Source organism: Alexandromys fortis, unplaced genomic scaffold (genome assembly GCF_014885135.2).
Source record: "Alexandromys fortis isolate MF-2015 unplaced genomic scaffold, M_Fortis_MF-2015_v1.1 scaffold_23, whole genome shotgun sequence".
Classification (NCBI taxonomy): Eukaryota; Metazoa; Chordata; class Mammalia; order Rodentia; family Cricetidae; genus Alexandromys; species Alexandromys fortis.
Window position 1 is genome coordinate 3045443 of NW_026067907.1, and position 20245 is coordinate 3065687.

General features: G+C 41.5%; 1 protein-coding gene across 1 annotated transcript in view; it reads right to left on the reverse strand.

Moving 5' to 3' along the window:
• Nucleotides 1-20245, reverse strand: part of Ipcef1 (interaction protein for cytohesin exchange factors 1) — a 143023-nt gene that overhangs the window by 20857 nt on the left and 101921 nt on the right. The window contains exon 10 of the mRNA XM_050135837.1: nt 8459-8825. Coding sequence (XP_049991794.1) covers nt 8459-8825 — 367 coding nt within the window. The remainder of the gene's footprint in view (nt 1-8458; nt 8826-20245) is intronic.

The window sequence follows — 20245 nt, forward strand, 5'->3', positions numbered from 1 at the left end:
AGGAAAACACATGAGCAAGGGAAACCAAAAGCTCGATTCTGCATATATATATATATATATATATATATACAGATAAACTATAAAAGATTAGAATAATAATTTTATAAATTGAAAAAATATTAAATCATAATTATTTATACTTTCTTCCAGTTGATTCTAAAGATACAATGCAATCCAAACCCAAGAATGTGTGTGTTTGTGTATCTGTGTGTGTTGGAGACCACAAACAAGTATAGAAAGTATCTGGATATTAAAATGATCAATAACATACCAAACACCCTTTTAAAAGAACAAGGTAAAAAAAATACTTTCCTAGATAATAAGATTTCAATAAAACCTGAAAGAATAGTATGAGGCAGGGAAGAAAAACAAGAGACTATTGACGAGATGGATGTCTACTGATGGGAGAAACAGACTGATAAGAAGCCCCTGAGGACTTAGGAGAACATCTAGGAGAAAGAGTGTGTTTAAAATAGAAGATATGAGGCAGGGGGAAGGGGTTACACTTGTGGATAAGGCCAGGCATGATTGCATCTTGTCGATGGCGCATGGAGACGTGACTTCAAACCATTCATACAGCAGGAAACAATAGCCTTATAAGATCAGAGCAGGAACTGTGGAGATGGTTCAGAGGGTAAAGTGCCAGGTGAGCAAGAAAGAGGACCCGAGTTTAGACTGGCAGAACCCACATGAAAAGCTAGGTCTGCAGTGCAAGACAAGCATCTGTAACTCCAGCATGGGGTGGAGAGAGGGGGAATCAATGAAGATCATTGGTCAGGGGACAGCCTAGGAAAGCAGAGATCCAGATTCAAGAAAGGGCTCTCTTTCAAAAGTTCAAAAGAGAGGCTGAACATAAACCTCTGGATTCCTCATGCATGTGCACACATGAGTGCATGTGCACATGCAGAGAGAGAGAGAGAGAGAGAGAGAGAGAGAGAGAGAGAGAGAGAGAGAGAGAGAGAGAGAATAATAAAACCACATACAAATATCACCGACACATAAAACCAGTGTGGGAAGGAGTTTCTTACTGAAGATGTAAAAGTGGTATTAATCAAAAGTCCCTTTAAGGTGCTATAGGCCCCCAGTAAGCAATTTCCTCCCACCAGCTACCCTCATCTCCAAGGTTCCACACCTCACAGTATTGTCACAGGCTGGAGACTAAGTTTTAGCTCATAGTTTTCTGGAAAAAGAATTATCCCAAACCGTGACACCTGACAATAGCAAACAGTACTGAGCCTGAGGAGCAATGGAAACTCAAATCCATTGCTAGTAGGAGTGTAGAACATCAGAGACGCTGCAAAATAGCCTAGCATTTTCTACAAAGTCAAATGCATTCTTATATAATTCAGCGATGGCCCGCCTTAGTGTTTCCCCAGAAGAGTTGGCAACTTGCACTATACACAGCTGCATACAGGGGTCACCTGAAGGCTTAACTCTCATTCTAAAAACATAGAAATAGCTCTGAGGTTCATTCATAGTTGAACAGACAAAAATGAGATCAATCTACCCAATGTAGTATTGTTCAGTAATTGTTTAAATGCTGGGCGGTGGTGGCACACGCCTTTAATCCCAGCACTCGTGAGGCAGAGGCAGGTGGATCTCTGTGAGTTTGAGGCCAACCTCGTCTATAAGAGCTAGTTCCAGGACAGGTTCCAAAGCTACAGGAAAACCCTGCCTCAAAAAAAATAAAAAATAAAATAAAATAAATGCATCGAGCCATGGAAAGACATGGCAAAATCTTGTTTCTATACCAGATAGAAAAAATGTCCATCTGAAAAGGCTATATCTCTATTGCGTTAAACACATGACATCAGAAAAGATAACACCAAAGAGATAGTAAAAAGATTGGTCAGGAATTGTGGCACATGCCTGTAATTCCAGCATTCTTGGAAGCTGAGACAGCAGGATTTACACAAGTTTGAGGCTGACTGGACCACCTAGTGAGTTTCACAAAAGCCTGGGCTATAAAGTGAGATACTGTTTCGGTAAAACTAAAAGCAACCCCCAAAAGATTAGTAGTTGTCTGATGCTTGGAGAGGAGTAGGAAGAGGGGAAGCATAGGGGACGCCTAATATGGCAGATTTCTGTGAGAATGTTGTGGGGAAACATGACATCACATAATCAGATGCACAAAGCTTCCCAGCAAAAAGTGAACGCTCAACTACAGGCTTCAGTTCATAAGAACGTATATGTATTTCTGTGGGGTTCACAGTCCCAGTTGATACATCTACAATGCAACCCCCCTTATGCCTGAGGCTCAAAGCACACTCCAGAAAAGGAAGACAAAGATTGCAAGCATGAGAGATCCAAGATGTCTATGGCAAGACAGTGTCCTTTACATAGGGGAGGGAACTGCATCTATGAGATCTTAACAACATGGTTGCCCAAACAAGATTTGCACAGATGACATCAATTGACAACACAACATGGATGTCTTCAAGCCCTATCCCTAGATGAAGACAGTCAATAGCTGCTAAGATAAAAAGAATCTATTTCCTCCAGGGACTCAGTAGGTTGTATATAAATGTGTGTGTGTATTTACATGCTGTGTATATACATATGTGTGGATATATAAAGTGCAACAATAATAACTAAAAGGGAAGAGGCCATGAATTTGAGATGGAGTGTAGGGTCCTCAGAAGGAATACCTCCATATCTGTTTCAGGCTGTGAGAAGTGAACCACACACATGTAAAATGTTAAACAATGGGGCAGGGAGGAGAGTGTGCTTGCTGCTCAGGCTCTCTACAAGTCCAGCCTTGCTTAAAAGCTAAGCCTGTGAATTTGAAGTGTTTGCTTCCATCAACATTTCATGCAGTAGCCCAAAGCTATGAGAACTATGTTCACCAACAGATAAGGCATCTTGTGGTGTTTTCAAACAATGGAGTGTCAGAAAGCAATGGGAAGGAACAAATTTCAGCAACAATGGAGAGGAAAGCTAGGATGGTGGCTACTGTGTGTGTGTGTGTGTGTGTGTGTGTGTGTGTGTGTGTGTGTGTGTGTGATGTTAGCCCATGTAAATGATGCTTTTCACCCTCTAACAAATATCCTCCATAAAGAAACACTAAAGATCGAAACATGCAGACAGACATGGAAAGAATTAGAAAAACCAAACATGTATCTATAAACAGAAAGGAGTTATAAGAAAGAAACAGAAATGACTGAAGAGCATTGTGATGATTCTCAAATCCACTCACACCCACTAGACCTCACGATGAGCCAATATGAACTTCTGCATAATTGATAGTCTAACGGGGAACTCAGAAATGACTCTACCATCAGAGAGCAAAATGCCCCCTAACTTTCCTTTCAGTGTGTTCTTCTAAACTCTAAGCATATAAAAGAAAACAGGAAATGCTCAAGAGTGGTTGATAAAGCACAATCCTGGTAGCAGGGCCTTCAGAGGAGTTTCCAATACATGCACATCAGGGGCCTCTCTTCTCTCGAGAACAAACTGGGTGTTCTAATCTGAGGAGTCACAGCCTTGCGGAGGGGTGTATCTGGTGTAGTTGGCCCCCAGAGCAGACTTCTCTGAAAGCACTTTTTCAATTCATGAATGTGTTTACATAAAAACCTTCGCCTGAAGATTCTCAACACAGAGCATTCTCCTGTGCCTTCGCCAAATATGTGCTTTCCGCTGTGCACGCCCATCTTCCACCATGAGCTACGACCTCTAACTCTGGCTTCTACTTCCTTCCAGCTGTCACCCATTCCTACTTCTGGAATCTAGATTCCACTTGTCACCAGCTCCAGAACTGCTCCAGTGAGTTGGCACAGCCTCCCACTCCTACTTCCTCAGTCTCAGTAGAAAGTACAGAACTAAGAAGGGATTTAAAAAAAAAAAAAAGGTGATTAAAATATAAGTCCCATGAATGACCTAGTTATAGGGCATGGGTGGATTTGCAGACAACCTAGTCAGTTTATCTTATGGTAATTGAGAGAGATTTTTGGTGCTTAACGGGGAGCAATGAAAGACACAGTGAGTCAGCCACCCATGCCTGAGATCTAAGCCATGAGAGCCCACTGTCACACATACAAGATGTTCCTATTAGTAAATATTTATCACCACGTTAAAATCATTTCTCATTCTACTCCAAAATAAGATCACTGGGAAATACTCTCTGAACTAAATGAAATTCTGAGCACACAGTGACTGAGATGAGGCAGGACATAGACTCCTCCATCTCTCCTTTGTTTCCAATCTCTACCTTTACCCTGAGTACCTCAGAGGCTTCCTAACCCCCTTAGTTCCAGCTTCCCTTTATCCTATGAAAGCCTGTGGTCTAAGACTAAAGGAGTGTTTGAAACTACAGGTCCCTGTGGAGCATACCCTCAGTTACAAATGTATTATCTGTTGAATAAAGATGGCTTGCCCATCATTCAATATTGACCCAATTTTCTTCCTACCTTCCTTTCCCATGTCCCACCTCCGTACCCAGGACTCCCTTGGGTGGGATGGTATTCTCTGTACCTACTTTGGTAAAGCCTTGTGTATCTCCTCTGTGACACTTTTCTGCCTGGCTTTCTTTTGTTAATCATGTTTTATCCTCCCACTCACCCCCACTAGATGTGAAGTAGTTTTAGCACACTCATCTTTACACTTTCGAGTTGTGCTGGTACGTGAGTACAAGTTAGAACCGTCTTCATAATAATAACAGCAACACAAAATTCAGTTGAGTTCAGTAGCAGACTTAGTTTCTTTTTTAATCGACTTGTAAATCTTACCTTTCACAGCAATGGTCAGAAAGTCACCCCCCCCCCAAAAGAAAGGAAGAGCCCATAGGAAAACAGAGATGAGATGAGCATGCCATTAACCCCACCACCTCTTCTCCAGCTACGCTTTGTTGAACGGCTTGGTGGAGAATCCCTAGAGTCATTGCAGTCTGAAAGCTGCAGTAGAGAAAGGCAAGCCCATGCCATTAACATCCCCTCCCCTGTCTCTAATGGCTTACACTACAGAGAAACATGTCTAAAAGGATATCTGAATTCAGAATAAAATTCTAGCAACCACAATTTTAATTGCATACCAACTGCAAAATATTTCTTCCATTGTCTAGATAAAAGAAAGGCTATAATACATGCTGTCTGCTCTTTTCAGAACTCAGTTATTAACCTTTAAGATTCTTTTCTAGGATAAAAGCCTCTTTCCCGGAAAATGTGTCTCGAGACTAGATCTTGGTCTTCTAACACTTTAACTCCTCTCATGGATGACACTGAAACTTCAAGCCTGATCAAAAACCGTTTTACTCAGCATAGCATCTTAGACACTGGAATTTCAGAGACTTCTCCCCACGTTGGAAAGTTAAAACAACAATTTTTTGAAGTCACACAAAAAAGCTACCTTCTTCTCCAAGGGGCAAACACATACATGCGCAACACCCAATTTGATTACTCAACATCAAGTCACAGCAATCACAAGGGAAGATTGGGCTGCAGTTTCCATGGAGACGACTTGATGTGGTTCAGCTCTTCTGGGAATGAAACCAAATCCCTAGCAGCCGGAGAAAATCAGCAGCAAGAATTCTCTAACATATGGCAACTGCCATCAAACTAGTGAGGGAAAATACCTTCATCTTCTCTTCCTCTCTACCAGGAGAAATACCTTTCCATCAAGCTGTTTGAAAAATCACCTAGATTTTGTTGGTCATTCTGTGTGTAACTCAAAACTGATTCCTACCAGGTCTCTTTATTCTTAGATTAAAAGAGCTGTTGGCTCCCAGCTGGATTTCTCAGCACATGAATTCCCAGGATGGCACTTAGGCAGGGAAGAGAAACACGAGCATCTTCTCGTGACTCTGTTTGTTAATCCTAAAGGGAAACTCAATCTGTAGGGTTATCTCTTGGGAAAGAACGTAAATGGAATTTTAGCATCTCTGATGTTTTGGAAGTCTTTATTGTCACAAAGAGGAGAGGGTTATTTCTACCTCTTTTTAAACTTATTTATTTACTATTATTGCATACGTAGGAGGTGTGGGTGTGCACATATATGCCACAATATATGTGCAGATTAAAAGAACAACTTTCTAGAGTCAACTCTTTTCTTCTACCTTTATGTTTGGCCAGGGGCTCAAACTTGGGTTCTTAGGCTTATACAGCAAGTGCTTTACCTGCTGAGCCATCTTGTCAACACCCTCTTTTTCTAACTTCTTTTTCTAATCAAATAAGTAAGTAAGTTCTTAAAGGGGAAACAATAATTGGCTTGGTTTCCCCATTCTTACCATCAGTATCTTCTTTTTTCCACTTATTTTCATTTGTTTATTTTTATGAGAGCTTTTTATCATGTTTTGATCATGTCCACTTCCTCTTCCACAGCTCTATGAAACTCCACATCCTCATCCCTACCCTCCCAACTTCATGTCCTTTAAAAACAAACAAATAAACCTTTAATCTAATTTGTGCTGCCCATTTATTCTTGTCTGTGTGCAAGGCCATATCTGCACCTTGTAAGCACCAAACCGAAGGTCACTTAAGATCAACACTTGGAAATTCCTTGTGTTGTCACAAGAACAAAAATACTATCACTACATAATATACACTCTACTACTCTCAATGAAAATGGCCATCTTCACATGATGAGGACACACAGGTACAAGTCACCTTAACTTTGAACAGCTCATAATTTCAAAAAAAATGTTTTTAACTCATGTTTACACCTCCCATTTACTTATACTGCTGGCATCAGTTTTATAAGCATGGGGAGAAACCATCAAGCCCAATACTTTGTTTGCACACCATCCCATCATGTATTTGTGGCCAGACGGATCACACTCCTTCCATTCCTCATAGAACAATCCTCATCTCTGCCTTCTTCTTCAATGCTTCCTGTCTCATACCCATCCTACCTACTCTTCCACCTCTAGAAATTGTTTGGCTTGCCAATCACTTCTTTCTTCAGTGAAGGTTTTCTAATGAAAAGTGAGTAGTTGGCTGAGATTGGAGTTATCAATATAAAATATTATTTAATGTAAAGCACCCACAGAAAAAGATCTAGAGAGCAATGACAACTGGGGTGACTTTGAGAATGAGCTATACTAGCCTGGATGTTCAAATTCACATATATTCAAACAACACACACACACACACACACTTACACCCTGGACTACAGCTATGATTCCTGACCTAAATTATTGTCTTTGAAAAATTAAATTAGTAGAGTATATCTGAAAAATGGATACTTCATTAAAGAATGGATTTTATTATCTATTCATCTGTGTGTGTGTGTGTGTGTGTGTGTGTGCATGTGTGTACATGCAGGAATGCCAGAGGAGGATATAAGACCCCTTGGGCTGGAGGTGCAGGTGATTGTGAGCCACCAAATATGGGTGCTAGGAACTGAACTCTTGTCCCAAACGAACAACAAGTGCTCTAAACTACTGAGCCATTGCTCCAGCCCCGAAAGTTGAGAACTTAAGGACAACCCCCCTCCTAAGAGTAGGGGAGAAAGAGCTGTTCTTCATATCATTGGGCAACTCCTGCAAGTTCATGCTGGAATTTAGCAAGCTAACTTTCAGCAGTACACTGAAAACTTATGGTGCAAATCCATCATTCTCCACTAGTTCAAGGACATACCAGATAAGCTTGTTTTACACCAGAATGAATGATGCATAATTAGAAAAGACTTGTCATGAATGTCGTGAATCAAATACGCGCATTATCACAGAATATTTAAAGAAACATTATTGATTTCTACACACAGCCATTTCCTTTGTTAAGAGAAAGTTTCTATCCAGGAATAAAAGCTGCTGCCTCCTCTGTATTAAGGTGCTGCCCTCCAAAACGCATGTGAAGATTTTGCCTTCTATTAGCCACACAGATACCCTTAGGAAACAACTCATTGGCCCTCTGCAATGACTGCTCTAATCCCATTTGACAATATCCAAGCAGTATAAATCCATCCCACAGATCCCTGGTTAATTACCACAAACCCACAGAGCATAGACTACAGATCCAACAAAAAAGGAGGAGGTCATTCTCAAATTGATGGAGAAGTATTGCATTATGGTCACATACCCACCTGCCTCATAGTCTAAAGCAATGGTTCTCAACCCATGGGTCATGACCCCTTTGTGGGTCAAAGGACCCTTTCACAGGGGTCTCCTAAGACACTGGAAAACAAAGATGTTTCCATTATGATTCATAACAGTAGCAAAATTACAGTTGTGAAGTCGCAATGGGAAAAACTTTATGGTTAAGATCTCCACAACATCTGAAACTGTATTATAGGATAGAAACATTAGGGAGGTTGAGAACCACTGGTCTAAAGCATTTGGTTCCTGACCTCATAGCAGGTAATTATGACCTAGCAAGAGGAGCTGCCACAGGCAAACTCTACAGAAGGAGCTGGAGGCTAAGCTCCATGTGACTAATTATCAAATCGCCGTTCGCATGTTTAAACATTTTAGTTACAAATTTATATCATATTCACCATGTAAAGAAGGGCAAGCAGTTTCCTGGTTTACCTCTGTCCACCATTCTTGAGCCGGCAGCTCTGTCTGGAACTGTCAGATGGTTTTGATTGTTGCTCACGGAAGAAGTGTCATCACTAGATAAAGAGTTCAAAAAGCCACTTTCTGCAGTGACGGAGCTGTTCTCTGGGGCCGGGCAATTGCTCGCCTCTGAAGGTGTGTGGACCTGTACAGTGAGTGTCAGGGGATGCCCCGCATCTTCAGCAGCAGGCGCGTGGTTGGCTATGTCGAGCCAGGACTGTCTTTCTTTAGATCCCGAGGAAGAAACCCGGCTGGGTACCTTTCCTGTAGTCTCCAGAGAGGAGAAAGAGCATGAGGATCCTCTCAGTTTAGGTGAAGAAGACGACGCCCGCCGCGCAACCTGTATTCCACAAATAAAATCAGGAGGAAGAGGAGGAGGGGAAACATTGTGAATAAACCATCATTCTCTTCACTTTGTCTTTATTAAAATTCTCCCAGAACTATTTGAAAAAGTGAATAGGAATTTAAAAAAAAGTCAAAGGACAAATGTTTGATACTTATTATTGTATGGCAGCCACCAGGGACCATTCTCTAGAACGGATTTGGGTAATTTTGAATTTGCCAAATAAGATCTGAAAAATCTCCATATCAAAAATTTTGACTCAAACACTTAAACCTCTCCAACCATTTAAAGACTCTCTTAGAGTAATTGTTTTAGAATGCTTATGGCACAATGATACCTTGTCGTCTCTTATTGAATTTATTGAGTTTAAGATTTTGAATGCAGTTCACATCAAATGAAAGATCTAGCAATGTCTTCCATTTTTAACATGACTCATCAAAAAAATCCAAATATGTAGACTCATTGTTCTCTGGGTTAGCCTATATCTCCCACGGTGTAAGACTAAGAAGGGAGGTTATGGTTCAATCTCATGTCATCATCCTTTTGATTAATCCTTTGATTAGGAAAGTGGCATGACAGAGATTATTAAAAATAGGAAACTGAAGAAAACATTTGAATTCTCTTCAAAACCTCAGAAACATGGCAACCCAAGTCAGAATGCTTACCCACGTGCAAACTCAATACATCTCTATGAATTTTAAAGGCCCGTGCTCTGAACTTTTAATGGGAAAAACTAGCATGTGTCTCTTGGATGCTCAGTGAATATAGGCTGTGAAATTATTAATAAATCTACTGAATCCCATTTTCATATATATGTGTTGTGTTTGCATGTAATGTGTGTTTCCACGTGTACTCCTCGTGGGAGCCCGAGGGTGATGTTGGGAATTACTTCAATCACTCCTCCACCTTATCTTTGAGACAGGGTCTCTCAGGCAGTCCCCATTACATGACCAGTCTCCACCTTCTAAAGCTGGAATTACAAGCAAGTCACCAGGGCCACCCAGCATTTACTCGAGATCTGGGATCTAAACTCTTGTCTTCATACTTTCATGGCAAACATATTAGCCATGGATCCATCTCTTCAGCCCAGAAACAAACCTACTTTGAATATTAGCATGACACTAACATGCCTAGTAAGATAGGAAATGACCCCAGGCATGAAAACACTTCATTCAGCAAACTGTCAAACAGTTAAGTCACCTAGATCAATTAACAGCTAAAAGATCCAAGATCTGTAAGTTGTTTTTCTCCAGGAGAGGAATATACAGGCTCCACAGTATCCAAATAAATGCGGGGATATTTTATTCATTAGACGTATCTATGAAATAACTGTTAACAAAAACACGCATGCTGCTCCAATCCTAGCACAGTCTCCTATTGTGAATTATTCTGGTGAAACTTGCCTTTGTTACAGAGAAGGAGCCCGAGTTCTGTCACTCCTGCCATGGGGCTTTAATTGGGTTAGAGAAAATGGGATATTTGAGAAAATGACTGTATACTTAGTAGGAGCTATACTTCCTGTATTTATTGATCCTCCAAACTCTTCTTAAAGGACTTGGGAGGGGCTTCTTAACTAAGCGCTGGTCATATCTGTGAAGTGTATTTTCTTGTTGGTTTTTATTTAGCAAAAATGTTCTTAGTCCATGTTCTCAAGACACTACATAATATTTGTAGAATTGATTTTTTACGTATCTTTTTCTCTTCAGTGCGTGTGTGTGTGTGTGCTGGTGGGCACTGGCTGATGACCTCTATGCGTGTGTGTGTGTATGTGTGTGTGTGCGTGCCTGTGTGCGTGTGTGTGTGTGTGCGTGTGTGTGTGCTGGTGGGCACTGGCTTTTGATCTCTAGTATCTTTCCCCCAAACACAGACCACCTTATTTTAGGGACAAGATCTGCCATTGTCTTGGAGCTATAGCTAGCTAATGAGGCTAGACTGGCTACCCAGGAGTCCCTCGGATAATCCCATCTCTGCCTTCCCAGTGCCAGGATTATAAACACATTGCCACACCAGGATTTTTTTTTTGCTTTGTTTTATTTTGTTGGGTTTGTTTGTTTGTTTGTTTGTTTGTTTGTTTGTTTGTTTTTCAGAACATGGTTCTTCTTAGCTTTGGAGCCTGTCCTGGAACTCGATTTGTAGACCAGGATGGCTTTGAACTCATGGACACCTGCCTGTCTGTGTCCCAAGTGTTGAGATTAAAGGCTACACCAGTCTCTTGCCAACATTAAGGTGGCTCCCTTAACTAAGATATGTGCTTCCCTGCTCCCCTATCCAACCTTCCTTTATCCCAATCTTCCTGTTTCCCCAAGTTCCCCCAATCCTCCCCATCTTACATTTCTCTCCATGTCCCCCCCTAAACCCCAACCCACCCCACCCCCAAGATCCCAATTTTGTCCCCGGCAATTTTATCTACTTCCCTTAGGCGAGAGGATAACTATATGTTTTTTCTTGGGTTCACCTTCTTCTTTAGCTTCTTTAGGTTCACCAGGTATACACCTTAATGTTGGCAAGAGACTTGAACCTTGAGTGGCTCCCAGGAGCCCAAGGCGATGTCCCCAGTTAGTCCCTTGGGAAGCTGAGGATAGGGAACCTGAACTGACCCTATCCTATAGCAATACTGACGAATATCTTTCATATCACCATAGAACCTTCATCTGGTGATGGATGGAGATAGAGACAGAGACCCACACTGGAGCACTGGACTGAGCTCCCAAGGTCCCAATGAGAAGCAGATGGAGGGAGAACACGAGCAAGGATGTCAGGACCACGGGGGGTGCACCCACCCACTGAGACAGTGGGGCTGATCTATTGGGAGCTCACCAAAGCCAGCTGGACTGTGACTGAAACAGCATGGGATAAAACCGGACTCTCTCATCTTGGCGAACAATGAGGACTGATGAGAAGCCAAGGTCAATGGCAAGGGGTTTTGATCCTACTTCATGTTGATGGGAGCCTAGCCAGTTTGGATGTTCACCTTCCTAGACATGGACGGAGGGGGGAGGACCTCGGACTTTCCACAGGGCAGGGAACCATGACTGCTCTTTGGATAGGAGAGGGAGGGGGAGAGGAGTGGGGGGAGGGGGAGGAGAGAGGGGGGCGGGGGGGAAGAGGGGGGGGAGGGGGAGGGAAATGGGAGGCTGGGAGGAGGCGGAAACTTTTTTTTTCTTATTCTCAATAAAAAAAAAACTTAAAAAAATAAATAAATAAAAATAAAGGCTACACCAGGATTTTTAAATGGATTCTGAGGATCAGACTCAGGTCTTTTGTATACAAACCAAGCACTTTACCAACAGAGCCATCTCCCCTGCCCTGGACTTTATTTTAAAAATAAAAATAAAATGGAAGTGACTAATGAAGCAGAAAGGAAAAAAAATAAAGATAATTAGGGAAAGTGGAAAAAATGAGGAGGGAAAAAAGCAAGGGTGTTAGATGCTGAAGATCAATGAACCAGAAAGTGAGTCATGTGGAACAAATTGAACTGGGGTTCATTTCAGAAGATTCCATCTGGGACTATTTTTTTTTAAATGACATAGTGCCAAATAATAAAATGTGGTTTATTATTTTCTAAGATTATGTAGCTACCAGTAGCCAACACCAGGCATAGAATCCTAGCCTTCTATGAACTATCTTTATCATATACTCACAAAACGGCAAAGAAAATGAAGGTGCCAGGGTATAGGTCCCCTTCTCTCCTCCCCAGCTCTGTCTGACTAAAGCCTCGCTCCTTTAAAGCCAGTTCACATGCTTGGTACTGTGTGAAGTCTCCCCAGTAGCATCAGGCTGTGAGGGTACAATACCTGATGCCTTCTTCTACCATACCAGATGAATAACATTTTATTTGACAACTTATATTGCTAGTGCTGATTGACTGCTAAGTCTTTTTTGGTGAGCTACTTGAGAACAGGCTGTTTTTAGTCATTTTTACACTTCCATTTTTTTCTTGCATCTGTGCCCAACAGAGAGTTGATAATAAATTACTGCCAGGGAAGGATGGAGCAGAGAACCAGCTCTCTGAAAGAAAATCTCAGCACAGTAGTTTGGTCTCTTATTGAGGAGCTTCCTCGGATCTCCAGCAACTTGCTGGCTAGAACTGCTAACTTCAGGATAGAAAAGAATAACTAGAGAAGGGATAGACCCATGGAGCATGGACAATCCCAAACAACATGGCTTCCTTTAGTGAGAGAATTGTTGACCGCAGGTGATTTAAGTCATTCCTAGATGTTTGAGTTGGAAATATTTTCAATGAGAAAATTGAAATCATATTAATGATTGTAGCTTTTGCTTATTACACATACCTATTTGTGTCTCTGTGGGCCTAAGTACACACACACACACACACACACACACACACACACACGAAGAGGCTAGAGAGCAGCACTCAGGGGAAAATGACTCCGTCTTCCTCCCATGTGAGTCTTTGGGATTAAGCTCAGGTAATCAAGCTTGGTGACAAGCACCTTTACCTACTGAGATATTTCACTGGCCACATGATTATAGTTTTAATTGACTGACATGACTGAATTCAAATACTAAATACTAATTTCAAATACTAAAATAGATTTTCTTACTTTCTTTGTAGGATATTTTTATTGCTGGAAACTTTAAAGAGAATACCACTACAGTCCTTGGGGGGGGGGAATGTGTTCAGAACCCAAGCCCAGCTACCCCAATCTCATCAACTTTCCTGGTCACATCACAGTTTTATCTTCTTCACGATATTTATCACTACTTGAATACAATTGTTTGAACTATTGATTTGCTGTCCCTCTTAAACCACTTGATAACACTGGTGATCAAAGAAGCAGGACAGTGTCCTCAACAAGACCTAGCAGGTGGCAGGTACACAACATTATGTCATCAGCCACCCCACTGGCAGGAGCATCAACGGGAGCAAACCCTGCAACATGAAGGAATATCCTTCTGCTGATTCGTTTTTTCTGAGATATGATCTCTCTGTGTAGCCTAGGTTGGCCTCAGTCTTGGAGTCCTCTTGCCTCTGTACCTGAGAGCTGGGATTACAGGTATGAGACACTGTGCTTAAATTGAAACAATATTCTTGGTAAAATATAAAAATCTGAACATTTCTACCTAAAATATAGTCAGGTTTACTTCTTTGGAACCTGGTTTCCTCGTCTGTGAAACTAAAATGGTTTTCTGAGAGTCAGATGAAATTATCCTTCTTAAGGGATGTGTAGAATATCTGCACAAGGGAGATCATTCCATGTGCTAGATGGAGAACCATTCCCCGTGATGGAGAAATGAGTCAGCAGGAAAGAGAAGGCATTGGTCTTGCAGAGGAATGGACTTTGGTTCCCAACACTCAGACTAGATGGCTCACAACCTCTTGTAACTCCAGTTCCAGGAGATCAGATGCCCTCTTCTGGTCTGCAAGAGTAATCCACTTAAGTGTACAAACCCCCTACACATAATTAAAAATACAAATAAATCTCTTTTTTTTAATATTTTTCTTGGGACAGGGTCTCTTTATTATGTAGCTCTGGCTGTCCTGGAACTCATTCTGAAGACTAGACTGACCTTGAGCTCACAGAGATCCACTTGCCTCTGCCTCCTAAATACTCCTAAATACTAAATACTTCTAAATACTAAATAAATAAAGGTGTGCACCACCATGCCTTGCCCATAATTTTCTAAAGGGGTACCTAAGGAAATATTCTCAGACAGTATGGATGAAGCCATAATAGCCACCCACTTTTCCACCTATCCATGCACTCAAGTTAAAAACATGAATTAGACACTTATAAACATCAGCAATAAACAAAAACAAAACACACTGAATGTGTTCTTTGACTTAAATAATTTGGTAATTGGGGTCTAGAGAGATGGCTCAGAGGTTGAGAGTTTAAACTACTCTGACAGAGAGTCCAGGTTTGGTTGACAGGACCCATATAACTTTCATAGGGTACTTCATGCATGTGCTGTGCATACACACACTCAGGCACCCATTCATATATATAAAAAAAATTTAATGTACATTTAAATGAATGTGGTAATTATATCAATAACACAGACATATAAAGTTCCAAGTACGAGGTCAATTACAGTAACAGCATGAAAAGGCATTTTAAGAAGTGTTCTAGAAATGCAGAGAGAATTCAGAAGAAGAACAAAGTAAGATAATATACATGTATGAAAATACCACAATGAGGCATAGGAGACCACTTTCTAAATCAACACTAGCAGCACAAACACTGAGAGCAACAATTAATAAATGAGACCCCCTGAAGCTGAATATCTTCTCTAAAGCACAGTACACAGTAAATAAGACAAAATAACAGCCTACAGACCGGGAAAAGGTCTTCAGTAGCCCTACATTTGACATAGGGTTGATCTCCAAAATATATAAAGAACTCAAGAAACTAGACATCGAAATACCAAATAATCCAATATGGGGGGGGGGGTTACAGATCTAAACAGATAATTATCAACAGAAGAATCTCAAATGGCTGAAATCTCAAATCTCAAATTTCTTAAATCTCAACTTTTAAGAAATTGCTCAACATTCTTAGTCATCAAGTAAATGCAAATCAAAACAACCCTACAATATCGTCTTACACCTGTCAGAATGGCTAAGATCAAAAACACTGATGACAGCTCATGTTGGAGAGGATGTGGAGTAAAGGGAACACTCCTCCACTGCTGGTGGGAGTGCAAACTTATTCAGCCACTTTGGAAATCAGTATGGTGGTTTCTCAGAAAATTGGGAATCAATCTACCTCAACACCCAGCAATACCCATATACCCAAAGGATCCTCAACTATACCACAAGAACACTTATTAAGCTATGTTCATAGCAGCATTACTCATAATAGACAGAACCTGGAAAAAACCTAGATGTCCCTCACCTGAAGAATAGATAAAGAAAATATGGTACATTTACACAATGCAATATTACTCAGATTGAAAAAAATCATGAAATTTGCAGGCAAATGGATGGAACTAGAAAAAAAATCATTCTAAGTGAGGTAACCCAGACCCAGAAAGACAAACACAGTATGTTCTCACTCATAAGTGGATACTAGATGTAAAGCAAAGGATGATCAGACCAGAATAGATTAACAAGAAGGACCCTAAGAGGGACACATGGATCACCCTGGGAAGGGAAATAGATGAGATCTCCTGGGTAAACTGGTGGTGGGAGCGGTAAATGGGAGAGGATGGGGATGAAGACATAAGGGAACAGGATCAAGTTGGAGGAGGGATGAGGTGGGACAGCAAAGAAAGAGATATCTTGACAAAGGGAACCATTGTGGGGTTAGGGAGAAACCTGACACGAGGAAAGTTCCCAGAAACCCACAAAGATGACCCAAACTAAGACCCTAGCAACAGTGAAGAGGATACCTAAACTGTCCTTCCCCTGTAATCAGATTGGTGACTGCCCTAAATGTCATCACAGACCCTTCATCCAGTAACTGATGGAAGCAGATGCAGAGATCCAAATCCAAGACCAGGCCAAGCTTTGGGAATCCACTCAAAGAGGAGGAGGAAAAATTACATGTGCGAGGGGAGTCAAGATCATGACAGGGAAACTCAGAGACAAGTTGACCCAAACTTGGAAGAGTTTACGGATTCTAGACCAACAGCTGGGGATCCTGCATGGGACCAAACCAGGCCCTCGGCATGTGGGTGACAGTTTTATAGCCTAATCTGTTGATGGGCCCCCTGGCAGTGGGATCATGATCTATATCCATAGTGCATGAGCTGGCTCTTTGAAATCCATTCCATATGGTGAAATGCATTGCTCAGCCTTGATGGTGGGGGTGTGTGGTCTTGGTCCTGCCTCAACTGAATGTGCCAGACTTTGTTGACTCCCCATGGGAGGCCTTACCCTTTCTGAGGAATGGATGGAGCTGGGTTGAAGGAAAGGGAAAGAAAGAGGAAGAGGGGAAGGAGGGGAAACTGTGGTTCATATGTAAAATGAATTTAAAAAATAAAATATTAATAAAAGAAAGAAAATAGAACAGTGAAACCCATTACTATGAATACATGAATGCCAACTAAAGGGATTAATAGAAAAAAACAAAAAACTAAAAGAACAAATTTGTCCTGGCTTAGAAGGCCAGAAATGGCTTCAGCAGAGGAATTTATGCTTGAAGCAGACTAAAAGACACCGTGAATGAGAACTGGGGTGGTGTCCGAACTAGAGCTTCCTATGGATTAAGAAACTCTCTTCTTGCAGGTGCAGAAGGCAAGCTTGGAAGATTCAGGGCAAAGCAGACATTTTTCAGGGTTGATGACAAAGGAGGGGTTAGTGAAATGAAGGTAGCAACAAATGTGAAATCTCGATGGCCTTAAATAAAAGGCTAATGAGTAGGGCCAGGCTAAAGAGTGATGCCTGCCTTTAATCTTAGCACCTGGGAGGCAGAGGTAGGCAGAGCTCTGTGAGTTCAAGGCCAACCTGGTATGCATGGTGAGTTCTAGGCAAATCGGGCTTATTAAAAGCACCTTTTGGGGGACTTTGGAAAGGAAAGATAAACTAGAAGCAGGGAAAGAAAGAGCCTGTTGTTCCAATGACTCAGGCAGGAACTAATGAGGGGGTGGGAGTTGGCCAGCGGAAGCAGAAGGCAGGAAGGGATGGTGGGACAGCCGCCATGCTAGCTGGCTGTGGAAAGAAACTGTTAAAGCAAGAGACAAAAATACATAACACCAAGTTATAGCAAAGTTTGAAAATCCATTCAATTTCCAAACGCGAAGCTTATTATTTCTTATATCCTGAGTAGAAAGACAGTTCTCCTTATCTCTATTTCTTGCATGTATATATTTTCTAGGTTCAGAATCATGCGCTAAGTTCACTGGGAACTCTTCCTACAATTACCCACTTGCAAGCATCCATACCACTTTGTAGAATGGATATTGAATGACTGAGTGACATTTGGGAGACAGCTATTCAAAGACATAGCCTATTAAAATGAATCTATATTTCTAAAATTATCCTTGTTTCTTCAGTTTCCGACTTCCTCCTCTATCCCCGGCCAGTGGGCCTCTTTTCAGGGTTTATTTTTACTTCCTGCTGCTTTGGTTTGCTTTAGAAGGCTTTTTTCAACATTCTCGGAGACAAAAGGCAGTGTTCTCCCGAAAAGCATCGAGATGTGAGGATGCCTGAACCTTTCCGTTACAATACTCTGAATGATGAGCTGAGCTGCACAAAGCTGGGGTTGTAAATATTCATCCCCCTTCTCCTACCTGATCCAGCTCTTGGTGGTCTCTGTTCAAGCACACTCTAGTCCCTGACATCTCCCTTCCTGAAGGGCCTGAGAGCTGTACAGAAAGACCCACCACTACATCACACCAGAGAACAATGCACACTTGGCTGCCTTCTGTGAAACTGTGCTTCTCCCTGATGCATGGGACTGCTTCCATATACCAGCCTGGGTCTCCTTCTAAATTCAAAATTGACATCACAATCCTTCCACTCATATCTTCTAAGTGCTCCCCAAATCACTCAGAATGGAGCATCGAAAGCCTTGGCTGGCCCACAAGCCCCGTATAGGATGGCTACTGGTATCCTGGCTTTACATCCTGTCTCATTCAGGTTCATGAGCTCCCAGTGACATTTTGGCATCACTTCTCACCAATGAGACCCTGACTCTGTTTTCTCTGGTGGGAAACTCCTTCACAGTGGGTCTCCCAGCTGACTCATAGGGCCTCCGCAGACCTAAGCTCAGATCTAAGCTGTGCGGGACCATTCTAACCATCCATGCCTATTGTTGCCAGAGCCCACTCTCTATCCCCATCTCCCCTGGTCTCCTCATCCATCCTTCTCTACTTCTGCCATAGTAGACCTCCTGCCTAGGATGGTCATCTGCATTCATCTCTTCGAACAGGAAGCTTCCCCAAGCAAGGACATGAACCACTCATCAACGAATCCCAGGTACTGAGAAGAGGGTTTATAATTTAAGTAAATCAACATAACAGACCAGGTTATCAGACTTTAAAATTAAACTTGAAAGAAGAAAATCTGTGGTGAAAGCTTTGGTGCTATTAATAGTTCTTAAAAACACTTAGTAACTCAGGACATTCTGAGACTTGAGAAGTTGGTTCCTTTTTATACTCTTTGAAGAAATCTGAACAATGAGATCTACAAATTATCTTTCAAAATGAAAAGGACAGAACTCTCATCTATTTAAAACTTTTATAATAAGCCTGGGAAAAACAAAACTCTCTATAGTTTCTTTAAGAATCAGGTCATGTTGGGGCTGCTGAGATGGTTTGATGAACAAAGTGCTTGCCATTCAAGCTCCAGGATCTGAATCCAAAATTTAGCACCCACATAAAATTCTGGGCACAGTGGCAAGCAAACGCATATATCACCAGCACTGGGAAACTGGTGAGCTCCCTGGTTAGCCAGTATAGGATATCAGAGGGCCCTAGATTCTCATGAGGGATCCTGAGGCTGGCTCCTCAAGAATGGCATTTGGGGTTGACCTTAGCATATACATGGACATGTGCTACACATATGCACACAAAGGGTCAAGTGGCTGGTTCCCCACTATCATTCATATGAGGTCTTGCAGTTTGAAAGACCAGAACCAGGAACTTGCCTTCACTGGCTCAAGACCCTACAGGACACTACATTCTCTTGTGGAATTCAGCCCACTAGAAGCAGAAGTCCAAACTCTGGAGCAATGAAAACTGAGATTATCTCTACTCTCCAGCAGTAAAAAAGGCTAGACATTGAGTTAGTTATTCCAAACCTTGAAAGTTTTTAAGACAACTTTCCAGAACAATATTATGTTATTCTTTTGGGTTCAGCTTCATGAAATGAAGTCATCCCCCAACTACTAAAGAAAAAAATAAGAAAAAATTTATTTTCACCCTAGGCTTGAATATATGATTCATGGCTAGGCTATCTCGTATTGAGTGAAACAATAATTTGATTCATGCCCTAGGTAAAAGTTACCCAGATTTTTTTCTTTCATTTCATCTGTTTAAATAGTAAGCCTAATGCTATTTTAACCAAGTGTCTTACATGTCTGTTATTTTTTTCTTTTTTCCAGAAACAAGAGAAAACAAAAACAAAATCTGCCTGGGAAATATGTGAGCAGAAGGAGCATACTCTATTACTAAGAGAAAAAAATCTAATTATTCAACATTTGTCCTTGTTTGCTTTTGTTGCTATAATTAACACAATGACCAAACACAACTTGGGTTGCTTGGTTTACAGGTCACAGCCCATCATCAGGGGAAACCAAGGCAGAAACTCAAGACAAGAACCTAGACATGGAGACTGAAGCAGAGTCCACAAAGGAGCACTGTTTACTGGCTTGCTCTCCTTGTGGCTTGTTCAGCCTGCTTTCTTATATCAGCTAGACTACCTTCCTAGGGATGGTGCCACCCACAGTGGGCTGGATTTTCCCACATCACCATTAATCAACAAAATGTCCCCCCAAATTGCCTTCAAA